Source organism: Panicum virgatum, chromosome 7N, assembly GCF_016808335.1.
Source record: "Panicum virgatum strain AP13 chromosome 7N, P.virgatum_v5, whole genome shotgun sequence".
NCBI lineage: Eukaryota > Viridiplantae > Streptophyta > Magnoliopsida > Poales > Poaceae > Panicum > Panicum virgatum.
In genome coordinates, this window is record NC_053151.1 from 21,277,952 (window position 1) to 21,298,696 (window position 20,745).

At 41.8% G+C, this 20,745-nt stretch overlaps 1 protein-coding gene across 1 annotated transcript; it reads right to left on the reverse strand.

Moving 5' to 3' along the window:
• Positions 1-12,310: 12,310 nt before the first annotated feature.
• LOC120682648 lies at positions 12,311-16,470 on the reverse strand. The gene is made up of 3 exons (XM_039964627.1): positions 16,145-16,470; positions 14,707-14,829; positions 12,311-12,979 (listed from the first exon to the last, which is right to left on the reverse strand). Exons 1-3 carry the CDS (start codon positions 16,395-16,397, stop codon positions 12,825-12,827), a joined length of 531 nt encoding a protein of 176 aa, XP_039820561.1. The 5' UTR covers positions 16,398-16,470; the 3' UTR covers positions 12,311-12,824.
• Positions 16,471-20,745: the final 4,275 nt, after the last annotated feature.

Sequence of the window (20,745 nt, forward strand, 5' to 3'; positions counted from 1 at the left end):
ATGTGCTCAAGTTGCTAAGCATGGAATGTTGAGTGCAAGTATACAATTAACTAGATAAAAATCATGAGTAATATTCTAGAAGCACAGAGAATATGCACCTCATTGAGATAAAGTTCTTGTAATAATATCCACATAAGAGTTAAAATGTTGCGATAGATTTTTTAATTTCTAATAACGTAATTCAGTTGTGCCATTTACAGGAGTTCCTTAATCTTTTAACTGCACAGTTCCAGAGGACGCGAACTCTAAATCATGAATGACCATAAGAATATCTCTCTTGTAGCAAGCAACTAATGAAGCATGCAGTACAAAAGTATTGCACAAATGCATGCTTAAACATAGAGAAAAGTTCCCGTTGAACCAAGTGTTAGCTTACAGTTTGTGCAATTTAATACTAAAAAAATAATTTTTAGGGGCAGGTAAAACACCATTTGTAGGGGGTGGGTGCATTATCCGCTTCTATTGTAAATCTATTTCTAGGGATGAGTCATGTCGTCATCCACCCCTAAAAATAGATTTTTAGAAAATAAAAAAGTTGAAAAAAATTGAAAATAGGAAACTAATAAAGGGCATGACCCACCCCTACAAATCGATTTGTAAATATGCACACTTGCATCAATCGGGGCTCAAATAGCTTACCTCAAGCCTCGCGTGTACCCTTCTCTCCACTACACTACAAAATTACTTGTGACTCTATGAGGTATGCTATTCTTTTGTATTAACTCTGAAATTGATTTGTAGGAGTGGGTGACGCCATCACTTGCCCCTAGAAATCTGCTTCCAAGGGCGGGTGATGCCACTACCCACCTCTGAAAATATTTTTTCTATTTTATTTTGAAAATTCATTTAAATCTTTAAATAAAGAAAAATAAATAAAAAATTGAAACTTCTATACTATATTTATTCTGAACTATAGATATAAAAAAATATACCAAATATCCTTCAATGTATATAAATATTAAGATTGTGAAAACTTCAAAGTATAACTTGAGTTGTATTAGATGCTATATAGTCATAGCCATATGTAGACTACAACTATTAAATGATCATGTGATTCCAAAAGGTCTTAAATTATTAATGTATAAACTATAAAACTTTAGATCTTACCCCTACAACTTTGATATGGAGCAACTCTACATCCGAGGTTGTTTGAAAAATCAAAACTTCTAGATTTTAAAATTAGATAATTTATAGTAATTTTTTAAACTATTAAATAACCTTGAATGAAAAATTATCAACTGCAAAATTTTAGGTCTCATCAACCTATACAATTTTGATAAAAAAAGTTTGGCTTTATCCGAGATCATATGAAAAAATTATGAATTTATTTGTGTATGACCATTTGTAAGGGTCCCTCATGCCAACAACCGCCCCTATGAATCATTTTTAGGAGTGGATCATGCCATCACCGCATCTGGAAATGCATTTTTAAGGATGGGTGACGCCATTTTTAATGGGTCATGCTATTTTTAGGGATGGGTGATGCAGCCCTTGAAAATGGTGGTCATTTCTAGGAGTGGGTGGCAATGTCGCCAGCCCCTAAAATGCATTTCCAAGGGCTGATCGGATACTATAGTAATTAGACTCCATTTGTAGGAGTGGTTATCTATTGAGCCACTTCTAGAAAAAATAGAACGCTTCTACAAATCGTTTCTGTAGAAGTGCTTTACAACCTTCAACAAGTGTCTGTTTCAACCATGTATATAGTGCGAACCTTTTAGTTTGCATCATGTTTAGAGAATGAACCGTTGACTGCTCACAGCATGAACAGTTATGTATACCTTAGCTCCTCAAGTATTCAAGTGGGAGACAATCTTTCAATTTGCGGATACCGGTGATCCTAGTGTGACCTCCTTCGGTTGGGCTCTCGTTCTAGTCTAGTCACAGCTTTGTCCATGGCCACCTTTGTTCCCCACCTTGTGGTACGGTGCTCACATGCCGACAATAACAATACGGATGGAAGCATATGCAGTAATGCCTCTAGTGCTTTGCCCATGTATAGGTAGATTATTTTTATACATAAGGGTCATGTGTAGGTAGATGGTTTCCCAATATATATTGAATACATGAAGTTTAGGTGGATGGAGTTGTTTGCCACACGAGAATGGTCATTAGCTACTAACCCATGGTGCATGATTAATGGTTAGCATAACTACAAGGTTGAAAGTGACATATGTTTACATACAAAAGTGGTTAGAAGTGGCCCCAAGTGCACTAATGCATGGTCCAAGTAAATGTTGCTCAGCTCCAACAATGCTCTATATCATGGTTCTTAATCTTAATGTTTTTCCTTCTGACTCCTAAGATTTCTGTACATGCAAATATCACACCCAATACCTAGCGATCCTTTAGAGATTATGAAGTTAGCGTATATCAGGAATGTAAAAAGCGTGTAATTTGACAATACTCTTTTCTTCACCTAGATAGAACATTATTGTCACTACTAGAAAAGAGGTCATCGGTCCACCTCAAAAGTACCAAAACTAAGATGACCCGGTACTAATTCTAGCATTAGTACCGGTTCAGCTTTGTTCCGGTATTTTTGATGTGCATGAAAATGTCTAGAGATCCTTTAGTACTGGGTGGTAACACCACCCGGTACCAAAGACTAGACATTGGTATCGGGTGGTGTTACCACCCGGTACTAATGAATCCTCCCACATTAGTACCAGGTGAAAACACCACACGGTGCCTATGTCTAGCCTTTGGTACCGGGTGGCGTTTACCACCCGGTACTAAAAGTGCTTCACAGATTACTTCAAAAGGAAAATATCTTCCTCTCAGTCACAACTGCTTTGTAGATGATGAGATGGTAAAGGACATACATGTGAGATAAGATGTCACGGGTTCCAATCCTAACCACTACAATGCGCCCCTATTTTCTTTTGACGTAGTGCAAAGGTACCCCTTTGGTCCCGGATGTCTAGTACCAGTTGAATAACTGGTACCAAAGGCCATCCCCAACCGGTGCTATTGGCACTTTTTCTAATAGTGCATGTACAATGGACAATTAGTTAGTTTATGGTAATGTTATTTACCAGGTTATAATCTAATTAATTTTGAATTATGAGAATATCAGTGTCTAATATATATTGAACTATTTGAACAGGTCCAAACCCTCTCAACCCAACAAAGGCAATCGCAGATTCTATCTTGGGTTCAACACAGTATACCTATTTTGAAGGGCACGGAATGCTACATGCTGTATACTTCAACAAGAACACTGTAGGAGATTGGTATATATCATATAGGAACAAGTATGTAGACTCAGAAACCTTTAAATTAGAGAGCAAAATGAATCAAGTGACATTTATACCAGCCGCTGCTGGACAACCATATGCAATGCTAGTTGGGATTGTTTTCAATATGGTAAGTATTACTGACGCTAGAGGCATATATAAAGTTGAGATCAAGCTAAAAATAACTGAAGCTCTAGTGTTTTGTTGTATCTACCAAGAAGCACAAAAAAAATTATATTGAATGGATATTAGAAGATGGATAATGAGGCTGCTGTTTGAGCATTTATTACTATCAGGCTCTTGGCATTTTAGCTTCACTTTTTCAGAAGGCATCGCACAGATATAGACTATTTCTTATCACCGTGCTACTAGTTGATCGATTAAGTCAGCTCAATCTGTTTTTATTGAAAACATTAATTATTTTAACTTATGTGACTTGCTTCTTATGAAATACTTGTATTTATGATTTTGTTATGTCATAGTTGAGATTCGGAAAACCTGTGAAGGACAGTGCAAATACTAACATCTTTGAGCATGCGGGTCGAGTTTTTGCTATTACGGAAAACCATTTGCCATACGAAATCAACATTGACACTCTTGAGACCTTAGGACCATACAACATTAATGGAGATTGGGAGCAACCTTTTATGAGTCATCCAAAGGTATGCAACAAATAACATTAGTTTTACTGAACTATAACCAATTAGCACCAAATGGTCACTTGAATACATGATTTATATTACAGAAAGTTTGTTCAAGTGGAGAACTTGTGATAATGGGAATAAACCCTGAAAAGCCCCACTACGTGGTTGGAGTAATCTCATGTAAGTTATCAAGTACTGCAAACCATCATGGTTGAGGACTTAAAAAATATATGAATTTAAACTAGCAGTGTTTAGGCGCAGTAAAGAAAACATAACAGTGATGTCTGGATGCTATAACAGTTAAGTGATTGTTCCAATTTACCGGCCATTTAATATTTGTTTTATCTTAATAGTGGCATGAGACGTTCTCTTATAGCATGCACAATTTAATTTAAGCAAAAGAAAGTTTTGTTATATTAAACTTGTTGACTATTATAATATTTCGCATGAATAAGCTGATGGTGAAAGGCTTCTACATAAAGTTGATCTCAAATTTGAGGAAGCAAAATTCATTCATGACATTGGAGTAACTGCCAAGTACGCTCATTCTTCTACAAGATTTCGATGTTAAACTCTGCCTAAAATATTTCCTTTCACTACCGGAAACCCGAACATTGCCGAGTGCCAAGGGGTTTGCCGAGTACAATTTTTCGAGCACTCGGCAAATAGATAATCTATTTGCCAAGTGCCATCGAGAAAACACTTGGCAAAAAAAGGCACTCGGCAAACAAGGTTGTTTGCCGAGTGCCTAGAGGTTGGCACTCGGCAAAGAGGTGTTTGCCGAGTGCCAAGGGGTGGGCACTCGGCAAACATCCCATTTCTGAATTTTCTAAAAATTTTAAAAATAGCAAACAAAGTCTAAAAATTATGAGATTTGGCAAGATGTCATAATATCATATGTGTAGGTTGTGAGAAAAAGTTGAGGAGGTTTCGCACACTTTTGTCATGTACGTGCTTACAAACCAATACATCTCCGAAGAAAAATCATAGAGTTGAGAATGATCCGATAAGAATTGGAGTCAAATTCATGGTCGAATTGTTGTTTGAGTTCAAAACTTTTTGTATAGGCAATAGACAACATAGATTGCTTAACGTGCAATTTTGGTAATTTTTCAAGTCCATTTGATATTTTAAAAAAAATTTACTTAATTTTTTTGCCGAGTGTATTTTATTGGCACTCGGCAAAAAGAGGCTTTGCCGAGTGCCATAAAAATACACTCGGCAAAGCGTCTCGGATGAATTTTGAATTAGAATTTTTGGAGTATTTCAAATGACCTCGGATGAAGAAACTCACAACAGCAAAGTTGTAGATCTCGAAAAGTTAAGAAACTTTGTAGTTCACAACTTTTTTATTTGAATGCATTTAGGATTTCAAATATGTGTTTGAATTTCTCAAATTTGAAATTCAAATTTTGCAAACGACCTCGGATCAAAAAACTTACAACATCAAAATTGTAGATCTCGAAAAGTTATGGAACTTTGTAGTTCAAAAGTTTTTTATTTGAATACATTTAGGGCCTCAAACAAGTAATTTAATCTCGAATTAGTATAATATGTGGAGAATCAAAACAGAATCTAGACATATGTAATACAGGGTTGGAGTGGTAGAGGAGGCTACACGCGAAGCAAGAGGTCACGGGTTCGAATCAAGGCAGCCGCGTAGCGCGCTATTTAACGCGAAATAATAGCGAGACTTGTGACTTGTGACATTGGATGATTGGTGTGATTACCGGGTGAAAATAAAATGTTTTGCTATTTTTAAACGCTGTTTTTCTAATCTGGTTTCGAAAAGTTTGCCGAGTGCTTTTTGACACTCGGCAAAGACTTTGCCGAGTGCCCGAAAAAAGACACTCGGCAAAGGTGCCTTCGCCGTCACTTTTTTTACCAAGTGCGGTTTGCCGAGTGTATTCGACACTCGGCAAACAAGGCCAGTCCGGTAGTGTTTCTTCTAATTGCAATTTTGTATATTCAAGGTACAATATTATAATGGACTATCCTCTTCGGTTTGGCATATCAAGGACACTTCTACAAAAACCGTGAGTGAACTGTGTTATCTGCTTTCTCCAGTTTGATTACTATGTGAATATCTTTTGGGTGAGGAACAATGCTGATTGATTTAATTTTTCCATATTTGTATGCTCATTTTTATTTCAGCATATTTGATAATGATATGAATGGAAAATCACGTATTGGAGTAATGCCACGACTTGGTAATGTTGAGGCCATCAGATGGTTTGATGTGGAGAATCACTGTAGTTACCATTTATTTAACTGCTTTGAAGATGGAAATGAGGTAAATCCTTATGAAAAGCAATAGTACATAGATATGGTTCAAAATAGTGTACAATCATGAAATGGGATTATCTATGTATAATTAAGTAAGTTGCAAACTTACAGATTTAGTGTGTGAATCCATTGCAAAACATACTTAACACTTATCATAGATCTATGAAGTTAAAGTGTTAATATATACTCATGTTGCAAAATCTAAGTTATTTTGAAAATTATTTAGATTCGGGAATATCTAAAATGATTTTTTCACACAGAAATTATTATTTTATCAAAAATAAAACATTTGTATGAAAATTATTCCAAATCTAAATAGTCACTATCTCAAATTTAGAGGGTTAGATAAAAAAGATGCACTTGAGCAGACCCTCTATTTTGGAACATCTCCAAATCTCCTCCAATCTCCATTCCTAGAGGGTTTCTAGGGAGCCCTCTATTATAAGTTAGAATTGAGGGCTATTGTTGGAGTTGAAGCAAATTTGGAAGCCCCTAAAAAGTAAAAACTACTAGAGGCAGCTCTCATTTAGCATTAGGATCATGGGTCTAATTTAAAGATTATTGTTGGAGTTTATCTTAGAAAATAACCTTTTTTTGTTAAGAAATCCAAAAACTTTGCTGCCCAATTTTGATAAAGAAGGATGAACCATACTCATGTCATACTACTACAATTTTGCCGCCTTTAAAATATACTTGGAGTGTAAATTAGTTACTCTTAGGTGTACCTCCAACTCTCTTATCTTAAAACTAATATCCCATTTTGAAAAGTAGTATAAATATTTAAACTAACGAGGATTCGAGTTGCATCTATGGGTGCGCAATTTGCACCCCTAAAAAATACCACTAGTATTCACGTATATCCAGGCACATGCTAGTCCGCTTTGATGAAAATTTGTGTTCATGTACCAAATTACCTCACTTCCTCTTCCTCCTTTTCTCCATTTCTTCCTTCTTCGACCCTCTTATCTTCCATAGCAGCGGGCAAAATATCCACCACATGCAGGTTGAAGTCCCCTCTTCGCTCTTACCTCTCAGGCACTAAGGCCATCCCTTACTGCATCTGTCTGAGCGTCGAGAACGGCCGCCACAGTGTGGTTGTCATCCTCAATCACGTGCTTGTCCATGCCCTACGAGCATGGTGTCTCGATGGTAGAAAAGGTGAGATTGATGGCATATTGGCTCACTGGCGAAATGGTCCAAGCAAGCAATGGTGGCGCAAACATAGCAAATAAACGCAGTCGGCTGGCATGATTATGTTGTGGGATCCTCTTGATGCATGGACTGAAGATGTGGCTTGCTTGCCTACACTTGCTCAAGAAGGAACTGATTACTAACAATTGAGTGGTAACTACGCAAATATGACTATGCATTGCTACAGATAAACTTGGTATAAGTATCGGACACATATAGTTGTTTGTGCGTTAATTTGTAGTGATCTACGTGATCAAGTCATGGACGGAGGGCTCGTTCGACTCGCATACGAGATGGACTAAGACCCACTTATCATCAGTAGGGATCCCCCTCTCCTGTTTCTTCAAAAAAAACTAAGGCCCACTCATCATGACACAAGGCATATCAAACCAAAAATTTAAGTGGAAATGGTAGGTGCTTTCACTACTACAGAATCTATCAACGCAAACATCTCGTCACTGCCGGTTCGATTCGAACCGACGGTGATAGTCTATCACCACCGGGTCCATCTGGAACCGGCGGTGTATTACCAACCAGCGGTGATAACCTCAACAGGTATCACAACCGGGTTGTAAATGAGCCGGCGGTGATATCCCAACATCGTCGGGTCGTCAGGCCCTGACGGGGATACAATCACCACACTATTTTATTTTCCCTCTTCCACTCTCACTTTTTTGCCCCTCATTTCTTCCTCATCCAGACTCCCGGTCCTTCTGTCCCGCAGCTCCCTTCTCTCCTCTACTGCCCCCCTCCCCTTCCTTCTCCCCAGCAGGTCACCTCCTCTAGGATGCCCCACCACTCCTCTACCCTCCCTTCTTCCCACCGCTACCTCCCCTCCCTCTTCCCTAGCTGGATCCCCTCCCTCCGTCACACCTCCCGCCTTCGCCGCCACCACCTCCTCCTCCCTCCATCGCCGCTACCTCCTCCATCCCTCCCTTGATGCCACCTACACCGCTCCTCTCCCTCCTCCTCTCATGCAATGCGGGGGCCACGACGGCCGTGGTGGTGCGCAGGGGAGCAGCCACGCGTGGGGCCGCGGTGCGTAGGTCCACTGGCGTGAGGAGCAAAGGTGGTTGGTGTGGGCAAGCAACGACCAGCGCGGTCAAGCAACAATTCACGGGGAGCAATGACAGGTGCAGGCAACAGTGCACGAGGGAGTAGTGCCACGCAGAACGGCCGGCGTGCTGGGCCGGCGTAGGGGAGCAGTGCTGATTTTTTTTCTTTTTTCTGTGTTTTTTTAACAAACAGTACTGCCGGCTCTGGATCCGGCAGTGATTCACCACCCTATCACTGTCCAAGAACCTAATTCAATGGGTGGCCGAACCGGCAGTGATAGGGTAATGTTGTAGTAGTGTTAAGAAATAAGGCTGTGTTTAGTTGCGAAAAGGATGCGAAAAGTGTTTGCGAAAAGCACTGTAGCACTTTTTCATTTGTATGTGGTAAATATTGTCCTACCATAGACTAACTAGGCTTAAAAGATTCGTCTCGCAACGTACATCAAAACTATGCAATTAGTTTTTTTATTTACCTACATTTAGTACTCTATGCATGAGTCATTTGCTATATTTAATGTTTCGATGTGATTGAAAGTTTGGAGGAGTTGGGGGGAACTAAACACAGCCTAAGTATAGATATAGTTTACAAAATGAGAAAAGTAGTGGCATACTTCACTTACAAATATGAAAATAAGGATATGTCCCATATAATATGACCACAAATAAAAATAATCAGTGTGGCTTGTATTCTCCTTCCGATCTACTGACCCAGAGAAGCTTATGAGCAGGTCGTTGTCAGAGGCTGTCGCACACTTGGCTCGGTAATCCCTGGTCCACCTCACAATGTAAACAAGTCGAATTGGTATAGAAGGGTGTTTCTCCCACCAGATAGGAATTCGGAAGATTTTGACCCTTCACTAGATGGCATTCTCTTTTCACGTCCTTACGAATGGAGGCTAAACTTGGAAAATGGCATCGCAAGTGAAGGTTATATTACTAGTGAGGATGTTGCAATGGATTTTCCCGTTATCAATGAAGACTTTACAGGGATAAAGAACAAGTACGGATATACTCAAGTTGTTGACTTGGTGGCAACCAGCAAAACAGGTAACATCTTTACAGTAGTATAGTGGAAATATGTTGCACACTTTCTCGAGTTTTGCTTGTCACCAGACATAGATCAAACCACATGGCAGCATAAAGAGCTCATGCTATTCCCAGATATTGTAATTAATATGTGCAGTCTGTATTATTGATGCAGGATTGTTTAAGTACAAGATGATAGCTAAGCTGCACTTTGACGTGCCAGATAAGGTTAGCAATTAAGTATAAAGTATCACACAATTAACTGCTTATACTTTTTGGTAAAGACTAATGTGCCAGTGAAAAAACAGGAAAACAAACGATTTATCTCTGTGGAGTTTCATGCTTTACAAGAGAGACAGTTCTGCTCTGGAGTTCAATTCGTTGCAAAGAAAAATGGAAGAGACGAAGATGATGGGTGGGTAATTACATATGTCCATGATGAGGGAGCAAACATCTCTCAGGTAATATAATTGTGGTCTTAAAAAACATGCGACTTCAATATCTCCCGTGCATATGTTCTCACTGTAAAAAAAAAAACTCATCTTCTATAGGTGTACATTATTGACGCCAAAAGATTTTCGGAGGAGCCAATAGCAAAAATTACTTTGCCACAAAGGGTTCCATATGGTTTCCATGGAAATTTTTTCTGTAAGTAGTACGTGAAGTGGACATTGTTGGTATGGCCTATAGGCATCAATGCATCGTGGAGAAGATTGTACCTGATATATTTATTTAAGCTTTGGTATGTTAAGATGTTACAAACCAGTGTATCCAGAAAATAAGTTGGAACTATAAAGTCTGAAGATACTTTGGACTACATTAGTGCCTTTGTTTTCCCTTTCTTCTTGTATTCCAAACGGTTTAGGATCCATAGCCCAAAAACAACCTCCAACACAAGGAAGAGCCGCATATCGTTATACTCAAAAATAAATAAGTGTATAGAAACTCTTATAACCCCACTCCCTCGACACACAACACACACGGAGAAAATAGTTTTGTCAATTTACAGTGTCACATTTGAGAGACATTAGGACACAACCTAGAACACCTAAACATACCCCGAACCCAAAAGCTATTTGTATGGGGATATAAATAAGGTAAAATAATATATTACAATTATAGATAATTGCTCATCAATGGAAGATCAAAGCATAAACAAACATTCCATTGTGACTCTTATTTTTGGGTAGATGCTTGGTGCCTGATTTTTTTTTAATAAGCATTGTGCTTAAATTTGGACAACCAGGATGAAAAACTCAGAGCATCTCCAACAAACTAAATATAATCCTAGTTAAATTTAGAGTTTTTTCAAACTTTATAAAAAATAGAAGACATCCCATAGGGTGGGGAAACCAACCGACTCTCCAAATCTTGACTCTCAATTTTACAAGTGACAGCTTTTGAAAATAAAAGTTAACTCCAGTTCTCGTAGATAGGTCCCTAGATCTAGCAGAAAGCACCCTAGAAGTTTTTGTAATTAAAGTAATTGGGTCCCTAGTTGCTGTTCATGGCTGGGGAGGGTCGTCTAGCCAAAATCCAGCGAACTCACTCGCGGCGGCGAGGGCAAGGTGGGGGAGGAGCAAGAGGAGACCAAGGGCTACCTTTCGGTGGGTTTTGGTGGGGTTAGGGTGGTCGGGAAGGGGGGTCGCCAGCGTGAGCAGGAGCTTTGATAGTGGTGTGGCTCGGGTGCAGTGAGCTCCGGTGATTGGGGCGGCTGTCTAGCGGCTCGGGGAGGTGGAGTGGGTGGTGGTGAATGCGCCTGGGCGGTTGGTCGGGGTCAGGAGGGGCACGGAATGGGAGCTCTGCGTGCGGGGGCAAACTGGCAGCAATGGCGGCCGGCGGTGGAGGTCATGTGCGAGCAGAGATCGTTGCCACCACCGAAGTTCGACGCCCGGATACCAGGACGCCACTGCTGAATCGACTGCTGGACGCGCCGCCGCCGCCGCCGCCAGCCCGCCACCACCTAGACGGAACGTTGGGAGCAGTGTGACGGCGCGAGCAGAGGCAAGGGAAGAGGAGCGAGCAGCGCGGAGGGCAGGAGCGGCTTGATGATTGGAGGGGCGTGGCGGCACGACAATAGGAGGGCACGAAGGAAAAAGAGCGGCATGACAGCAAGAGGGCGCAAGGGAGGCGCACTGGCGGGAGGAGCAAGATGGCGAGTAAGAGGCACAGGCGGGAGGAGCGAGAGGGCGAGTCCAAGTGCTCGGCAAAGATAGCCAGCCGACGGAAGGGGATGACTAACTTACAAAAGAGAGGAAGAAAGAAAGACGGTTGGATCCAGTCTTTATCAGCGTTTTTCTATTTTTAACTAACCAAATCAGTTTAGCTGTGGAGATGCTCTGCGTGTGAAATGCCGTACACCCACAAGTAAGCACACAAATTATTATAGAGAAAATGTAAGCAACCAATTTACTGGGGTGCAACCAGCTCCAAACTAGCCCGTACTCGGGGGGCCACTGGCCAGGATAAGAGTACCAGCTAAGTCTGGTGACCCTCCATCAAAGACAAACCTGTTGCGGCAATTCCATAGCGACCCAGGACCTAGGATAACAATAGAAAACCACGACCATAGGATAGCAATGGAATTTAATACTTGCAGCACTTGGCCACTGACCTAACAAAATTATAACAAACAGAATATCACAATAAGGGAAATTGAACTTTACGACCATGAAACCATCCTACCATGAAGCCAGACGGTGTTTCGGGTTGTAACTTTGTCCGCTTGGGCTTAAGACCATGGTAATTCCCAGATTGTCTCTAGAACTAAATCCACTGCGTGAAATTAACACGATCCAAAAAAAATCAGTCTTGCAAAAATGCAGTGAATTGGAACATGGGCTCAAGTGCCACAGCACACTACTATGAATTATGAAACATCTGCACGTTCCAAGTTAAGCACACAAGCATCTGAGTTACAGTAATAACCCAATAATTAAGCAGATCGATCAGTGCTTCTTCTGCCCATCTTTACCTTTTTTTTGCCACATGTCAGATTGCTTAATCACAAAAAACTTGCTTAGGATACAGCAATTGCTGTCTGCTACACGTCAGGCTTACCAAGCACAGTTCATGCACAACCATTCGTGATATCCAGGCCCAGCTGCTGAAATTGACTGTATCTTTATGGCATTGCCATCTATATGCTACAGATCAAGAATCAAATTCCAACAAAAAAACATACATCACCAGAATGTTCAATCATGCAGTTACTTGCAAGAGCTCAGATGGACTCAACCGCATTGTTTTTGCTAAATGACATGCTGGTGGACGGAATTTGAGAGCACAATTGTTCAATGGAATCAGCTGAGACAATATGTTGTACTCCCTGACAGGAGCAGAAGACACTGGGATTGATTTCATGTAAAGAGCCCTAGAACATGTTAAGATGTGTTTTTGTCTGGTAGCTCGCAAGCAGCCATACGATTCTTTGTCTTCACTTTCCCTAGCATCTCAGCTACTGTCCTGCAATGGCATTGCTTACCTGGACGAATAACATCCCCATAAATGGCCATCTCAATTATATCAAGTTCCTTGTCTGTTCAGAGAGAGAGATAACATTTCTCGTTATAAGAGAACTCTTATGATTAAAATTATAAGAAAAAATTCTCCACACTGATTAGAGTTGAACAAGGCAAGCTATGCTTGAATGGAAGCTTTTGTTGATCTCTCAATCTCTGTTACGCAGATACTCGTAGGAGGTGGCGTATCCGTATCCGATACGTATCGGATACGGATACGCCTCGGATACGTTTCTAGCCGTATCCTGAAAAAACGGATACGTATTTGCTTGGATACGCGTATCCGATACTTTTGGGCCAGATGGGATACAGGCCAAAGCAGTAATCAGCCCACCCAAATGCTGTTTTGGTAGTAAGAGATGATACAAAATGATGAACTTGCTGCAATAGAACTAGATGAGCAGCAACTGAAGAACCCCTTGTGGAATCAGTTATGCTTTTAGAGAAGGCTAGTTATAGAGGTAATGTTATATGGACATGCAAGTATTGCACATCTGAGTATAGGAGAAGTTACTCAAGAGTAAAATCTCACTTGCTGAATATCTATGTGATATTTATATATAATTATTAATTATCCTAGATGTATCCCCGTATCAGTGTTTTTTGGGAAAGTGTGTATCCGCGTATCCGATACGTATCGTATCCGATACCCGTACCAGTATCCGTGTAACATAGCTCTCAATTGATGTAAGAGTTAAAGGCCACAAAAGAAATAAGAAGTTGAGAACGCTACAAACAGACACTATATGGATCCTCTGAATTTCTTCCAACAAGTGGATTAGATGCTAGCGGACAAATTTGCTCAAAATGGATTCTTCAGATAGAAGCTATGTGGGGTGCCAATTTTAACTCACTTCAGTTTACAAATTCATACCAAGATTGTACTAACAATCAGCCTATATGTGAGATACGTCAGCATGCTTTTTGGTCGCAAGGAAGCATAACAAATATCCTAATTTGTCGACAGTTAAAATATTCACGAGAACTAGAATTGGCACTGAAATACAACAGAAAAGAGAGTGAAGTCATCAGCATAAGTACATGCCTAGTCTTGTTATGATCGTAGAAACATTTCCTCAAACTCATCTAACTTAACCCCTAACCAATCTAATCTGACCTGACCTGACTGCTCACTATGAGATAAGATAACAACCAACTCTGATACACCTAATCACATGCTATAGTGCGGTCTATAATTCAGGTGCATGAAATGCGACTCCAGTTCCTAACAGTCTACACTCTGAGTCAACTTCTGAAAACAACATATGTCTACATTCAAAAAATTGTCGAAACTGGCCAGGTAATGCGACCAAGTTGTACATGTTTTTATGTGTATAAAATACATTACAATCCAATCCAATGTAGATGATCTGATTCCAAAAATTAAAGACTGGAAATGAACTACCTCCAATGATATGCATGTTTTCTTATTAATGAAGCTGTTTGTAGCCCCAGGAAAAGAAGAAAAATAAAACATTTATCCCAGTAAGTGAAAAGCTAATATGCATTGCCTTCATTCCCTCCTCCAACAGTAAATTTTTTTCCCAATTATAACTGTATGGCATGCATTTCACAAGCATCGACACATACCAATGCACTTTATTTCCAAAGACAATATATGCTACAGCTATGTTTATACTTACTACCATTTCTAGTACCCACACTCCATAGTAAACTGGCAGCCATATGAGGAGGCAAGACTACTATTAACGAAGAAAAAGAAGTAAGAAGTTGATGTACTCACCAGTAAACTTGATGTCACAAGAGAAACCCCGCATCTCTGCATCATCTACCCATGCTTTATCAGATTTGGATCGGTTCACCCTAGTCTGAAGGATCTGGCAGTTGTCAACAGTGGACTCTCCTCCTAAAATTGATTACCAAACCACAATGTTAGTCCCTGTTGTGCATAAGATGCTGCACCAGCAAGGTGTTTGACACTATTTATGTGGGACTTGCTGGAGCAACATTAGTTTGTTATTATACAGAAGAATTGTTTTCATGGTTAGATGAGTTTATTTTCCAAAAGACAATCCACACACCCTGAGATAAGTTTACTTAAAGCTGATTACTTATGAATTCATCTCTATATAGTGATAGCAATATATCCATTACTAAACAAGTATGGATCCTTCTTTACTTCTCTTAGTGCTAATTAGCTAGAGCTTTTAGGTGAACAAGTTAGTAATGAAACTCGCTGCCTAACCAAAGTACAAAAACAGGAAATCGTGGCACGCGCCAGTCATGATTTCACCTTTACAAATTTACCCTTATGTGCGGGCCTGGTGCAGCGGTAGAGCCTACCGTCTGTAACCGGAAGGTCCCGGGTTCGAGCCCCAGCCTCTGCACATTTGTGTGGGTAAGGCTTGGGGCTTAAAAACAACCCTTCCCCAGACCCCGCACAGTGCGGGAAGCCTACGGCACTGGGTACGCCCTTTGTGAAAGGTGGAGTAAACTACCAACAAGCTGTGCCAAATTGACAATTGAAATGTTCCAACAAGTTGTGCCAAACTACCAACTGGTTACAATTTTGGCTAGATGCAGCAAAATGAATATATTTCCTATTAGACAAGCAAATACTATGACGAAAAGCAGCAAAAGCATTTTAGCGTGACCAACTCATTTTCTTGACAAAAACAATCATATCATATGAGATGGATCCATAAGTTACTTTGACTGCACCTCCCTTAAATCAAGACTGCAGAGGCATAAGGAACTGTTTCCCAAGATCAAACTGTCAAGGACTCTCCATCAGTATAAATCAGTAAATTTTCAAGAACAGTTGAGCTGATATGATATCGATGGAGCAAAGATGATGTAATCTTAAGTAGATACATCACCAGCATTTCGATAGATATATTTTATTCAAAGTAGTTTCTGTCATCAAAATGTAAACCGGCACCCAAATATTAGCAGAGTATGCACATGCCAAACCATGCCTGCATCTAGCCATTATGCATCGCTTGAATATTCAGCCAAATCGAAAGCTTGTTTGTCGTCCTCACTACACAAATCGAACTCTAATGACATAAAATTGGGTGCAGAATTCAAATAATTTAGATTCCTGAAAGATCCGCAGTCCGTACACAAATGACATTTTCCAGCACGAAAGGAGAACGGGCTCCCCCCGTTTGGGTTTTGGTGTTTGGGGGGGGGGGGGGCATAGAGCAAGAGCAAGAGACCTTTGGAGAAGGGGACGATGTGGTCGTACTCGTAGCAGAGGCAGCCGTGGCAGCTCCAGAATCGGCGGCAGACGACGTTGCCGGCGGCATCCTGCCGCCAGCGTTCCGGGTGCCGCCCCGCCACCACCGCCGCCTTCCGCCAGCACGCCAACCGGGTCTTTTCATCGAAGGACCTCGGGCGCACCTTCGAGCTCCCGCCGCCGCCGCTCACCTGGCCGTTGTTCTCAGGACGGGGAGAGGAAGGGCTCTCCATTCGGATCCGGTTCTCTCAAGCTGCTGCTGCCATTCGTTCCGCATCCGACGGCATCTTTGAGAAACAAGGGATTTGGTCCGTACGTTCGGTCCATCTGGGGCATCCGGCCCATAAACAAATGCGAAAATTTGCCACGGACACCGGTAAAAGGTGTTTTTTTATACCAAAAGCAGTTTATACCAAAGCAGATATTTATAGGTCAAAATTTCCTGTATGGCCCTCAAACAAATACACTCCCTTCTATAGTCCTGGAAAATTAAAACTCCCTTCTTTAACCCTGTTGTTATCTTCCATCCCTTTTATGGTCCTGCCGTTACATCCATTATACTACTCCCGTTAGGGTTCCCAGTGTTATGTGTTTAAACGAAATTCTGGACCAAACTACCCCTTGGAACACTCACAGGATCCCTAGACTCACTGCCCATTCCGGCTCACTCCCTCGAATCAGAGGTGCCCCTCACGCCCCCACGCTCAATCGTCGCTCAGATCTAGCCACCGGCGGCGGCGGCGGGCCGGGACTAGCACAGGCGGATGCTCAGGCGCGTGCGGGCGCGGTAGCCCCCCAGGCGCGTGCGGGTGTGGCGGTTCCCCAGGCGCGCACGGGCGCGGTGATATAGGAACGTGTGCTAGGGACGTGCAAGTGCGGCAGCCAGGGTCGTGCTAGCGTTGCGGAGCGCAGGCTCAGTGCGTGTTGTATGCACACATGTGTTCTTTAGGGTTTAGAGAAGATTAGGAGATGGAATATTATTTAGGGTTTAGAGAAGATTAGGAGATGGAATAGTATTGCTGATGCGTGGAGGATGATTTAATTCACAGGATGGATTAACTGAGGAAAGTATAGTACCTTTTGATGGTGAAGCGCCAGCATCCTATATGACTTTTCCACCAAGATTTCTCTTTTACACTTATGTTTATGTGCATCTTAATACTTTCACATCTAATTATCTCTCTTTCTTTCCACCATAGCCATGGGGTAGAATCTACAACTAATAAGAAAAGTAGAAAAAGTACATCAGATTCTGGAGGCTCAATCAGTTAATATATGCTTCCAATTCTGCTGAATTTTATTTTGCTTCAAATCATTCTTATTGTATTTACAACTCTTGATGGACTGGGTCATTTGTATCTCGTCCAGCCCACTAGGCGCCCACTTTATGTTAGGGTTTCGATCTCAGCACCCTTATGGCTGCTCTCCCACCTATATAAACTAGTAGTAGCCACCAAGAAATACTTAGGTTTTGTTTTCATATAAGTTTAGCCTTTGCTACTTTCTTGTATTCATGTGTGTCGAACGAGACCACCCGATTACTTGATTTAGAACCTCAACTTCGTGTGTATTAGATTTATCCCTTAGGCAAGGTCTATGTGTTATTTGTTTGCCCACTTGTTCTTACTTGTTTTTTTGATTTGCTTGCAGGTTAAGGTTGTTCTTAGCACAACAAGAACATCACATTCTGAGGTGGTGTAATTATCGCTAAGGCGTAGCTCCTTGTGGTGTTGTAGTTGGGCAGCACAACGTTGATCCTCCTTCAAATCGAGTTATCCCCCACTCTCATCGAAAGGTCGGGACCAAACCCAGTGGGTTCTATCACTTTTTCCTTGTTATACATGTACATATGCAAGTCAGCAAGTAGTACAAACCAGTATGAGCCCATTAGCAATGAGTTTCCCATGTCTAGAGGCTCAAATCCAATAGTTGCAACCAAAGCAAAAGAGAAGAAACCAGCTGAACAAGCTAAAGAGAAAGGAAAGCTCCTAAAGCCCAAAGCTTAGAAGCAAACTAAAGAGAAGGGATAGAAGAACAACGTGTTATTAGAAAGCCCTGCAATGGGCACAAGAAGCAAAAAAAAAAAAAAAGTGATCCTTGCAGACCCGCAATGAGCACAAGAAGCAAAAGAGAGCCACTGGTTGTACTTGTTTTAGGACTCCGAGAATTTCTCCACTGAGCAATCTGCAACCATTCCATCAGCTGGTGTCTCCACATTTGCATCTGGATAAAATGACTGAAGAGTTCCAGTACGTGCTTCACAACTGTCTTGGTGGTCCCAGATATGTACTCAGAGATCCGAGTCAGAGCTTCACGAAGCCGCTCCAACAAGGCTGTCGCGGGATTTCTAGGGTACCCACAGCCGGGTGGCAGAACGCACCCGCCTATCCCCAGAGAGGGAGTGCTCGGGAAGATACTAGGCGATTGGGCTGATCTAGCTCTGAGACAAGCACACAAGAACACACGATCTAGAGTGGTTCGGGCCGCCGGAGCGTAATACCCTACATCCACTGGGAGAGGTTTTGATCTCTGTTGTGTATCAATCTATCCTCTGTCGAGTCTTGGCTTTTACCCAGCCTGAGTTTTTCTTCTAGCGGGCGCCCCCTTTTATAGACCAAGGGGTGCGGATACATAGGACGTTGGGGCCCCGACAAGTGGGCCCAACGTGACTGTGCAGCATACTGCGCAGAGTATTTAAATGGCTACAGTGGTCACGAATCTTTCCTCCGATACGCTTCCATGCCCTGCTGGCCCTTTGACGAAGGGTGGTCTTCTCTTGTCCCGTCAGCAAGGTGCCCGTTGGGGGAACGTAGCTTGCAGCGTGACCTGTTGAGGCTATTATGTAGGCGTCATAATGGGTGAAGCCGAGCCATCGTATCCATCTGTTATGGCAGACTAACAGGCGCGGCGTGGGCGGCGCCAGCAGCCCCACTATGCATCTTGGTAATACGCGATCAATAGTGCCCCCTGGTCAAAGAATCGCCTCGGCTTCTGCTACATCAATGCGGACGTCCTCCTACCGCAATGAATATAGCGGTAGGTGAACCTTAATATGGAGACCAAGCGGCTTTATATATGTGTTCTGCGCTTGCAGACACGTGGCGGCCCCGGACCACCCCGAGGCGGGGTGTCGATTCCTTCTCTTGGTGAGGGGTCCGGTCACTATATAGGGGGGTCCGTGACCCCAAAAAAGGGGGTCCGGGATTCCGCGGGGATCCGGACCTCCACGGGAGGTCCGGAGCCCCCGGCTGTTCGGAATGAGCGCTTGCTTCTTCCGGAACACGTGGTGCTCCCGGACCTTTCCCAACCAGAGAACGGGTCCGGGACCGTTGTCAGGTGAACAGGGCTTCTGGACCGCAGGGGTCCGGCTGCTGGACGTAGTTAAGGATAACTACAAAGCTCTTCTTGCCTAGACACAGCAAGAGGGGGTACCCCAGTCCTGGGGTACCGACAAAGGCCTTCGAGTTCATAACACCATCTTCGGGGGAATCCACCATGTTGATGATTACACGCGCAACGACTTCAAATTCAGTGATTTCTTTGTCTTTGGGCTCCTTATCGCGGTTCAAATTCTTGATGGTATTCATGCACTCAACAAGTTATTTATCCGCATCCTTCAGCTCCTTCACAGTGGTATTCTTGTACTTTCCAAGATCTTTTGCAAAGGCTTTAAAGTCTTGGAATACTCGAGCCTTTTCTTCTAAAAGGCGATAAATATCACACTTCCAGTCAATCAAGGCTCGCTCTAGTCTATTGAAATCTATGGAAGGTGGAGTAAACAACTACTTAGTCTATTCAGAAGAATATTACTACTCAACAAGACTAGGAGCCAAGGAAGTTTACTCTGGTTCTTCACGAGCAAATCTTTGTTTTTCTTCATCATGTCATCATAATTTCTTTCCCTTGTCATGTACAGGTCAAAATGATTGACATGTCACCAAAAGAGCAAGACCTTCACTGGATATAAGCAGAGCTCCCATGCCTTAGCGTATCATGCTCCACATCCGACCGAATTTTGCGGCAACAACAGCATTTTGACTTGCATCCTTCTATTTTCATGGCGCTCTGGTAGTTTTGTAGAGCTTTAATGGTTGCAAGCATGTGCCAGTTCATAATATCACATCTTGTAATGCATCTGGAACATCTGAATCAAACCTACCTCTATAATTGATGTTATTAGATTACAATTTTGATCAGTTTGCAAATGAACAATCAATGTTTGGGATAGGTTTATTGGTAGCATCATAGATTAGGAAAGGCATCTCCACGAGTTGATGCCATACAAGATCATGAGGGTACTGCAGGGTAACTCTGCTTCAATACAAGATCACAAGGTTGCTGGGTAACTCTGCTTTCTTCTTTAAATCAATGTATTATAAAGCGTGTAAATTGTGAACAAGATACATGGAATGATTGTAAATTGTGAACAAATATTAATTGTAATTATTAAGATCATCTCCATAAAATTTTACTCCTCTTTGATTATGATATGGGTCAAACCTAGTTGATAATATAGGATCGATGTTATTAGATCCATCATGAAAATGCACTCTGATGATTATTTTCTTTTCGATATCATAC

Excerpts from the sequence above, each read along its gene's own strand:
- LOC120682648 (XM_039964627.1), bottom strand. The coding sequence starts at position 16,397 with ATGGAGAGCCCTTCCTCTCCCCGTCCTGAGAACAACGGCCAGGTGAGC. Across the intron at positions 14,830-16,144 it reads CATCGTCCCCTTCTCCAAAG|GAGGAGAGTCCACTGTTGAC; the intron begins GTCTCTTGCTCT and ends AATCAATTTTAG. Across the intron at positions 12,980-14,706 it reads TTGTGACATCAAGTTTACTG|ACAAGGAACTTGATATAATT; the intron begins GTGAGTACATCA and ends CTCTCTGAACAG.